Below are 11,037 nucleotides of genomic sequence, written 5' to 3'. Positions count from 1 at the left end.
GAGGGGACGAGAATTAAGAATCGCCTCGATTTGACTAGTCACCGTGGTCAATTCCTCAAAAGTCAAGCGTTGCGTTCCCATGATGCGGCGCAAATGGTACTTAATGGACTTAACGCCCGCCTCCCAGAGTCCTCCGAAGTGGGGACTAGCAGCCGGATTATAATGCCAATTTGTCCCGAGTGCAGACATTTCATTGGCGACAAGAGAATTGTGCGGTTGAGACACAAATAATTTCATCATGTCCTTCTACTCTCGATCAGCTCCAACGAAGTTGGTTCCGTTGTCGCTATAGAGGTCAGTGGGGCGTCCTCTCCGAGATATGAACCTTCGCAATGTGGCCAAGAACGCGTCGGTCGAAAGGCTACTGACCACCTCGAGATGTAGAGCACGAGTGGTGCAGCAGATAAGCCTTGATTGTGAGTTTGCTCCGTGGCTGAATTGGACGGATTTGGAATGGACCAGCATAGTCGATGCCGGTTTTGAGGAAGGGTCGAGCTGGTTTGACCCTGAATGAGGGGAGACTTGCCATCATTTGTTGTAGAGTCTGGGCCTTGAGCTTTGTGCATATGGTACACTTAGAGATGCCATGTCGAATCGCATCTTTCACTCGGATTATCCAGTATCGTCGTCGCAGAATGGATATCATGAGCTGAGGGCCAGCATGAAAGTTACGTGTATGGGTATCCTCAATTAACAACTGAGTCAATCTGCTGTGGATTGGAAGAATAGTAGGATGTTTCTGGTCCATCGGAAGCTCAGAAATTCTCAATCGGCCACCAACTTTGAGAATCCCTTCGGGGTCTAAATAGGGAGACAAAGAGAGAATTTTGCTTTTAGAGTCAATAGGCAAACCATGGACGAGTGCATGGATCTCCTTCTGGAACTCTTGCTGTTGAGTAATTCTGATCCAATATTTCTGAGCACAATCCAGCTCGGAAATTGATAGTGGATTCACAGCCGCCGTTGAGGAGATGACTTGACCACTTTTTTGTTGTTGTGATGTACCAGAATAGGGAAAGGCGTCGATAGAGAACGGGATGAGCTTTGTTAATGTTGATTTAGAGGGGGCGACCAAGTGTTTCGTCTTGTAGAGTGTGAATGAGTTGATGAAACGTAAGACGTACGCTGTAACCCGGATCAACGACGAGTGGCGATCAAGTAGGAATTGATTGGTTTTTGTGATAGCATGGAATGTTATCACTTTCTTCTCTTCCAGTAGCGCTTCTGAGGGGACTGGGTCATGGCAATTTATAGGAACCGGGACACCCTTCTTCAGCCATTATGGTCCATGCCACCACAATGGATGAGTGATAAGTTCTGCAGATGATATCCCTCTGGATGGGCAATCCGCAGGGTTCTCCTCTCCTCGTACGTGTCCCCACATAGTCGGAGGAATTTTTTCTTGGATCTTGGTGACCCGATTTGCAATGAAAGTTTTCCACCTTGCTGGTGGCGACTGAATCCACGCGAGAGCACAAGTGGAATCCGTCCAGGCGGTCATGGAATGTATGGGGATTCGAAGTGCGGCTCGGAATGAAATGAGGAGGTCGGCTAGAATATCCGCCCCACATAGCTCAAGCCTTGGCAACGTGATGACCTTGACTGGAGCAATTCGAGTTTTGGATGAGACGAGAGAGGTTGAACTTGATCCATTATAGTATACGCACAGGTACACTGCGGCAGCATAGGATTTCTGAGAGGCGTCACAGAATCCTGCGAGGCAAAACTTAGGGGTGAGACCGAGAATGGGAGCGTTCAGACTTGGACAAGTTAATCGGGACCCTTCCATGTAGAAACGATCAATAGTTAAATTTGACAGACTTTCCAAATCTTTACGGAAGTTGATCCATTCGTTCTGCAAATGTGAAGAGAGTGGATCATCCCAACCTTGTTGCACTTTCCAAAGTGACTGCATAAAGATTTTTGCAGTGATGACGATGGGAGCAAGCCAGCCACTAGGGTCATACAAGCGGGCAATTTCTTGAAGAACTATCCGCTTTGTTAGAGGTGCTGTTCGAGGGGGTTGAGGGCTAATCCGGAAGAAGAATTGATCACTCTTCGTATTCCAATAAATGCCTAAGGTCTTGATTGTTGAATCTTGATCCAATGAAAGAAGTGAACTAGTCTCTCTCAATTCAGGGGGCAATGCATCCAATAATGCTTGACAGTTTGAGGACCACTTCCGCAGTTCGAGACAATCGTCTTTCATAAGTTGTAGTAGTTGTTGCACAGTTTCTAGAGCTTCTGGCAAACTTGGCTCCCCAGACAGGTCATCATCCATGTAAGAATATCGAAGGACGACTTCTGCGGCACGGGGAAATTTGGCTTTATTTTGAATTACAAGTTCCTTTAGCGAACGAGTTGCCAAGAATGAAGCTGACGCTGTTCCATACGTTACGGTAGAAAGGCTGTAGTGTTGCACGGGCTTAGACGGATCCTCCCTCCAGAGAATTCGTTGCATATCTGCATCTGCTGGTGAAACACGGATCTGTCTGTACATCTTCGCGATGTCCGCAGCAAAGGCAATTTTATGGAGCCTGAAACGAGAAATAATGTCCACAAGTGAGTCCTGAATTGTAGGACCTACCATAAGGCAATCATTCAGTGAAACTCCATTGGCAGTCTTGGCGGATGCATCGAATACCACCCGAAACTTTGTTGTGGAGCTGGACTCTTTTAAAACAAATTGATGAGGGAGATAACAAACTTGATTTGGACTTTCTTTTTTTGCAGTTACTTTCTCCATATGTCCTAATGCTTCGTACTCCTGCATAAATTTGTTGTACTCGGTGCGCGCATTCTGATTTCTTTGTAGCCCCCTCTCCAGATAGAGAAGTCTCTTCATGGCGATGTTGAGGGATGACCCGAGAGTAAGTCGAGGGGTTCTGAATGGTAGCTGAACCATAAATCTTCCTTCATGGTCCCGACTATTTGTAGAGGCAAAATGAGACTCTATTGACACTTCCTCTTGGCTGTGAAGACGATGAAGTGGTTCACTTTCTATCTCCCAAAATCTACGTGGCGTTGTGTCGAGGTGGTCGTCAAGATCACTGGCTGATGATGACGTAGTTGTGGCGTTGTCGATGATTGTATGTACTGAGGGGGTTAGGAGTGGATTCGCAGAGCCACCACCAATAAGCCAACCGAAGCTAGTTTTTATAGCGACAGGACTAGTGGGAGGACCGCTTATCTTTCCACTGTCAAGTATAGCGAAGAAGAATTCCGCCCCCAGTAACATGTCCACGTCTTGAGGACTATGGTAGCCCGGGTCTGCTAGCAGCAGCCCCTGGAGATGAGGCCACTTGGTATGGTCAAATGCCGATGATGGAATCTTGCCAGTGATCTTCTTTGTGACGAGACACCTAGCGAGAAAGAAGGAAACGGATGAGTCGAAGCGTGAACTCACAGAGAAAGAAGTGACACCAGTAGAGTTCACCAACGCTGCTCCTCCCAAACCGGTTGCAGAGGTGAAGCATCGTTTCTTTTGGATACCAATCCGCTTGATACAAGAATCCGTAATGAAATTGCTGTTGCTCCCATTGTCGGCGAGAACACGCAATGTGTGGATCTTACCATGGTCGTCAGTCACCTTGACTAACACCGTTGCCAGCAGAGTATCGTACTCATTGGGGACTGGGCTTGATTTTGCTGTGAAGTGGACCACGGGCGGGTGAACATTTCGATTGTTGTTGACTTGGGTTTGTAAATGCAGGAGGGTATGATGCTTGGCACCGCACGTCTTGCATGCTTTGTTGGAAGGACATTCGTTGGCCCTGTGAGATCCTTGCAAACAATTGAAACACAGGTTCCCTTTGCGTACGAAATCCACTCTCTGCGGAATGGACCACTCGAGGAACTTGTCGCAACGAAACAGATAATGGCCTGATTGATCACAGGCCTTGCAAGCTGATGAGGATGGTGAGGATGAGGACGAATGGTGTACGACAGGGTGAGAATGACTCCGAGTTACCTTGGCTTGAGAAGAGTTGCTGCCAGACTTTTGATTTTTATGCGTGGTCTCGTTACCACTTGCAGAAAGGGCACGAGCCCTTTGTTCCAGAAATTCAAAGAGGGACTTGAGCTTGGGGATGGTGCCATCTTTTAGGGACTGTTCCCACAACTCCTTCGAAGATGAGTCCATCTTGGTTATGACGATGAACAAGAGTATTGCATCCCATTCGTTCGTGGGGAGACTGAGCACTTCCAGCGACCTGATGCACTCTTGGGAAACATCAACAAGTTTCCGAATTGATACGGATGAATGAGATTGAACTTGGGGCTGGTTAAGAAGCCGGCGAAGAATGGCGAAGAGTAACTCCCTCTCGTTTTGATAACGATCCTGAAGTTGTGCCCAGGCAATGTCGTAATTGCCATCACTAATGATCATGCTTGAGATGAGCCTGGCTGCTTCGCCCTTAAGCTGAGCCTTAAGATAAGTGAGTTTTTGTGACTTACTGAGCGATGCATTATTGTGGACCGCACTGACGAATAAGTCCCGAAATGAGACCCAATCGTTCAAGGTTCCATCGAAAGTTGGGAGTTCCAAACGGGGTAGTCTGATGTCTGGATGAGGTGAGGCTGTAGATTTTGCACCTGAGCTGGTGGGGAAGCTTGACTCCGGCGAAAGCAGAGAGCAAATCCATCGACTTGCCAAGAAGTTTCTGAAATTCTTGCTGATGGGGTGACATATCTGGTGGCGCACAAATCTGAATCCTTTTGTGAATATCCAGGATATCCGTCTGGGATGTTTTCGCCATACTTATGAGATGGTCCACTTTGGACTCGACAAGTGGAGTTGTTGCATGAGTTTTTAATTCCACTGTCAAGTAGTCCAAAATGTCAGCAGTGCTTGTCCTGTCGTAGACCGCTTTTTCCAGTGCTGTGGGTGCCATTTTGAGTAGCTGCTGGGGACCAATCCGCACCTGCAGAGGCTAGGCCGATTCCGGACCTCCGTCCATCAGCTCACTGCGAAAATGGGCTTTACTTTCAAAGCACCGACAAAACTGAACTTTTTCACACTTTTATGAGACGATCCGGTTCGCTAGAGACCAAAAAATGTTGGGGATGTTGTTTCCAATTTTTAAAGGGTTTGTGTGAGTTTAGTTTTTAAAATCGTGATGGTATGGACTTGTGCTTTTATGTGACTTGAAGACGATGGATAATTGTGGGCGTAAGTGTGTGACAATGAGGCAGAGTGAGACTTAGAAATATTTTTGCTGTACCACAATTTAATGTCTGGCTTGAGTGAGTACTTGAGTTACACTGCATGATTATTTTACAAAATTGAATTGAGGTATCACATAAATAGAATTGAATAATGACCCTTAAGGCATGTACATACTTGACATTGACTCGCTGTGTTAATTAATGCATACAAAAAGGTTAGTTTTGAACTTAAAAGGAAAAGATAAAAATAATATTTAGTCAGAAATAGATAAGTCGATACTAAGAATGATAAAATTAAACCGAAGGTAAGAAGGGTCTAGTCACGTACAAACTTATGAAACTGAGTTAATTTTACATGAATCTCAACAATATGTATACTGGTCCTTTATAATGGGAACCTTCTTGATTAAATTTATCCAAACCACTAATTACACAACTGTTCTACATATATCTACCAACCAATTAAATATAATTGTACACTCTCAAAAAAATGTTACCCTTTTGAAAATAAATGGACTGACTCTCAACTCCATATGAATCTTTAACGTTAACTTGATAAAGAGTAAAATTTACGCTGGATTTAGTATACATATTTCACTTAATTTAGAATTCAGAGAGCACGCACTTTTCAAAAGCGCAACATATTTTCAAGAGTACGGACAATCATGAACGCATTTTAGATTTTAGCGAATCATTATATTCCATACTTAATGAAAATTTTTCATGAATCTTATACTACTTCTTAACGCAAAGTTTAACCTAAATATATGTCAGCCCACTTGCGAAATATGTTTCTCCCATTGCAAATTAATGTGCCGTTCATACCCAAGTTCCCAAAATGTTTAGTGATTATTTTCCAAAGAGTTTTCAAAACCGGTTAAAATCGCAGACAAATTCGGTTTCCCGGTAATTTAGAAAGAAAAGATGGGAGGGTTACAATTCTCTCCGAAATTTCATTCCAAAACAAAATTAGTTACGAAATGCGTATTTCTGTTTGCCTTTTACGTACTTGCGGACTTTTATAAATAGACAGTGAATTTGCGGGCCCACAGACTTTAAAAACGCCCAAATTTTTCTCATTATTCCCCTGAGGTAAATCCTATGACATGTTTTCAAATTTTCTCGTAGCATCTGGGATAGTTTGTTATCAAAATGCAAGGGTCATTCTCAATTTCCCCCACAGGGGGTGTGCTTCGTCCCCCGGAGGGTGTAACTTGGCAAACAAAATAGGCTCGTTCCTTGGGCCACCAGATTTCCGAATACATATACATGTCATAGGATTTACCTCAGGAGAATAATGAGAAAAATTTAGGCCTTTTAAAAGTCTGTGGGGCCTAGCCCGTGAATTCACGGGTCTGAAAGGCTGTAGATTCACGGGATTCAAGATAGGAAAAGCTGTAAATTCACGGCCCGGAAAAAAATAATTTCCAGACCCGTCAATTTCACATCAGAACAATCAGTTACCACGGTTGACGGTTGGCTGTCACTGAATGCTTATCTTAAGTCATATTACATACACTACAAAGTTTTACTTCCATTATCTGTATATTGCGAAAAATCATCAAGGTTTTCGAAATGTTCATCATTGTAAGTTCCGACCACTCCCCTTCGAGTGGGAGTGGTCATGTGCAAAAATACAAATTTATATACGTGACGTATTTACATATTATTTTGTGAGTAGATTTCGATTCTGACCATAATCTCACTTTGTCCAATACCGGGGGTGTGGTCAAGTCGGGTCAACTTCCCACACAGTTTAAATTTAATATTTTTTTTCAAAATGTGCCCAGATTGACTTGGACCACATAGATAATTTGAAAATTTCATCCAGATAGGAGGGTTAAACTTCACACCTTCGCACTATGGGCCAGGGGACCAAAAATGTGGCCGTTAAGGCAGTACTTTGAATTGGGTAATCTCATATACGATTATGGACTACACTACCATGTTGTCCTAAATGCATAATATTAAGTGAAAAGTTACACCCACTCCGGAGTACCAGGGGGGTAAACTTTACCAAACACATTGAGGAGATAGGGAAAAACGCCCTTTAGGATTTCCGTCCATTTCCGTGCTTTACAAACTTGCTTTTTATACCATTCGAGAGCTTCTGGTATAGAGAATGAATGCTGGTGCCGGAAATTGCCACTTTCGAATACAGGTCCGACCACACCCCTTTCAAGTCACATACACAACTAAATAAGTAATGACTTAAATTGATGTCATTTAATTGCATTTTCAGTAAACATCATCATGCGACATATCGACTTGATGGGGAAGATAAGAGGGTCCATCGACAGCCCATCGAGATCCAAAAACCACCCCCTCAGGGGGTGGGGCTATAAGTGTCCCCCATTATAGGTAAACCATGGCATGCGGCATATCATTTTGCTCGGTAGACCAATACGATCACAATAAAAGTAACATTTCTAAACGTGGAAGCCACACCTCACGAGGGTGTGGTCAATTGGACCAATATTTATTTAGTGAATCCTGGCATACGGCATCTATGTATGACTCGGTAAATGGAGGTAAACAAATAAGGGCTTGGTTAGTGCCAGATAATTTAGTCCAACTTAAACTCGAACAGAACATGCGGTGCAAACTCACGTTTTCGCGAAATATTTGGCAACAGCTAAACCCGAACGTGAATTTTTCCAATGTTTTTAATATAGCCAGCAATGTTGTGAATGATGAAGTGAGATTTATAGACTATGCATACAAAAACATTTGGTAATTTCATGCTGGTTATGAATATGCAAAAATGTATATACGTAGTGTTGATTTAATTTCTGATCAGTTTGGGTATGAATTTTGACACGACAAACTTTGCATTAATGAAAAAATCGTCGCTTCGAATTTCGCTTATCGATAGCAAGGCTAAAATTAAGAAAATTGTAAAATTTTGTTCCGACTGCAGCTAAACGACAATAACCCCACTTCTGAGTTGAGTTTCTGTTCGCTTGCCCCAGAGCTAGCCTATCAGGACTTAAGCGAAAAACTAAGTGAAACTCGAAGCGACGATTTTTTCTTGTGTATGAGGGCCCCCAGTATGTAATACAATAGTATTTTGTCTGACCTTTGACGATTCTTCAGGTCCTGAAGTTTTGTCTTGAAAACTTCCTAGCCGATTTCCCAAAACAGTTTTAAGATTTTTTTCATCTTGGCTTGAAAATTCCCAATTTGCTGGGAAGCACTATAGCATGGGACCAAGTTATCAAGGGTTACTTTTTAAATTGTTGACCGATTTTCAAATTTGTGACTGTTTTGTAAATCTAAGGTCAATGGGCGAAATATATATTTCCAGATTTTTTAAATTCTACCACACCCCCTCGAAATTAAGGTCACAAGGTCAAAGAAATTATAAAATATAATTAATGAATACCGCTAAATTTCAAAGACTACAAATCGAACTTCATGTCGAAAAAATACCTCTCAACCGTGTGCACTACCAGAAGTGTTCAAATGGTCACATGCCACACCCCTAGTGGGTGTGGCCCTCGGCGTCTTCTCGATTTTATCGAAACCATGTCATGTGATATGTTATTTACCTCAGCTCGACGATGGGGATTCGACACAATATCTAAGATTGGGAAACCGCACCTGTAGCGGATGAAGTTGAGCAGGCTTCCAATTCCCTACACCCAGTTAAATGCAAAAATGTGATAGTCCAGGGTCCCTACTAAGTCCTCCCAGTCTTCTCACACACCGCAAATTATGTCAATAATTTGAAACTTGACCACACTTTGCAGTGGAGAAGCACAAAGTTTTATTACGACTACCGGTTCAAAGTTTTAATGTTGCTTGTACAAATGGTAGATTGCTTCTGAAGTTTTATGCATTCAAACACACAAATATAAGTAAACGGTTGTAGTCCCAAAAACTGACTGACCAATCACACACAAGGGTCAAAAAGGTTCACTACACAAATGAAATCACTTAAAATATTCTTAAAACTAGAAATTAACTCCAGACTTTCTAGCACATTGCATTGACTGAAAATCGAACTGACTACCACATGGACTGACTACCGCATAAAACTTGACAAAATGAGACAAAATTGCATACTGAAAACTCAAGATTAAAACTTACATACTACACATGTTAAAATGAGACAATGCTCTCAACCTTCAAATTAGAGTAAAAATGATAAAATGAGCATAATACAAAATTAAAATTATTCTGTCGGCGACAGCACCCATAGCGGGTGTGGTTCTCAGAAAAGTTTCGATTTTAATAAAACCATGCAATGTGTTATATTATGTTTCTCAGGTCGGCAAGGGGATCCCGACCAGAGGTCGACGCCGACAAATTTGCGGCGGCGGCGGCGCCAGTATTTGCTGAGTTTCCGGCGGCGCGGCGCGGCGTCGCAACGTTAAAGGGATAGGAAATCAAATTTTTCGGCGGCGGCGGCGCCAAAAATGCACCGGCGTTCGGCGGCGCGGCGGCGTACGATCGGCGGCGTCGACCTCTGATCCCGACCAAATTATTAGATTTTTGAAGCCACTCCCCCAGCGGCGTTCGGCGACTTGTTCTCTCCGATTTTAAATTACACGCACACCGAAATAGCACCACCAGTATTTTTACGTTTCCATTAAGGCTCGTCTTTTCGGTTGTGGCGGTGTTGAGTGCATTTTCAGCTCAAATTTTAATTTGTCAAAAAGTTTTATGTTTTACAATTTTAATGCTATATTAAAAACGAAAGAAAATCAATTTTTTTCTCAAAAATTACTGAAAATAAAATTATGAAAATACGTTTCTGAAAATTTAAAACTTTGTATGCAATTTCCGAATTTTGAAAAATGAAAGAAGAAATTGTAAAAAAATACATCTTAGTGTGATTTACGGTATTTACGGAAATTTACGGTATTTACGGTGATTTACGGAGGACTTGATATTCAAAACTGAATAGTTGGATTTATTAGAACAAATAAAATTACAAATTGTAACAAATAGTAGAAAATTACAATTTTTGAAAATGGTTTTTTTCTTAATGTAATGCAATCCTAACTATTTTGTCGAAATCCTCTCGTTTAGTTTAGATAAATGATGTATTACATGACATGACATGGCATAGTTAAAATTAAAAACTCGCTGCAAGCTGATTTAATGAATTCCGTCGAAACCCCCTTGTACATCTGAGAAAAATTATATAACACATGGCATGGTTTTCTTAAAATCGACAATTTTCTTTGGGCCACACCCACTGGGGGTGTGGTGGTAAAATTTTAATTATTCTGTCGAGATCCCCTCGTCGAGCTGAGAAAAATGATATATTACATGATATGGTTCCGTTAAAATCGATAATTTCCTTAGAGCCACACCCACTGGGGGTGTGGTGCCAAAATTGTAATGCTTCTGTCGATATCCCCTAGTCGAGCTGAGAAAAATGATATATCACATGACATTGTTTCGTTGAAATCGAAAAGTCGCCGAGGACCACACCCACTGGGGGGTGTGGCATGTGACTATTAAAAATTTATACATAAAATATATGCCTTAGGTTATCGTTTCACACCAAAAGCTAATTCTTCTTTCTTCAAATTCGGCTCCTATATATTTTTGGCCACAATTTATTAAATCTGGCCCATAGTGCTTCGCATCGTTTAGAATTAAGGGTGTAAAATTAAATTAATCTCTTGTTAGATCATATATGTAAAGGGTGTTAATAAAGTCCGATCCCATGCATTTTTTGGAGCGTGGTTGTTACAAATTCAGCTGGAACTTTTGAACCAGTGAAGTTATTTATTTCAAATTTTTACCATGGGAGGAACAACTAAACGTGTAAGTCATGAGCATCTTAGAGTTGAGATACAAACATTGCATCAGCAGGGGCTTAAACCTACAGAAATTGTGCAAAAATTGGGCTGC

General features: G+C 42.0%; 1 protein-coding gene across 1 annotated transcript; it reads right to left on the bottom strand.

Moving 5' to 3' along the window:
* Positions 1-236: 236 nt before the first annotated feature.
* LOC110855462 lies at positions 237-4,387 on the bottom strand. The gene is made up of 4 exons (XM_022103870.1): positions 1,373-4,387; positions 853-1,084; positions 673-801; positions 237-556 (listed from the first exon to the last, which is right to left on the bottom strand). Exons 1-4 carry the CDS (start codon positions 4,385-4,387, stop codon positions 237-239), a joined length of 3,696 nt encoding a protein of 1,231 aa, XP_021959562.1.
* Positions 4,388-11,037: the final 6,650 nt, after the last annotated feature.

Source organism: Folsomia candida, unplaced genomic scaffold, assembly GCF_002217175.1.
Source record: "Folsomia candida strain VU population unplaced genomic scaffold, ASM221717v1 Fcan01_Sc012, whole genome shotgun sequence".
In the NCBI taxonomy this organism is placed as follows: domain Eukaryota; kingdom Metazoa; phylum Arthropoda; class Collembola; order Entomobryomorpha; family Isotomidae; genus Folsomia; species Folsomia candida.
This window is presented reverse-complemented; position numbering and strand designations above follow the sequence as displayed.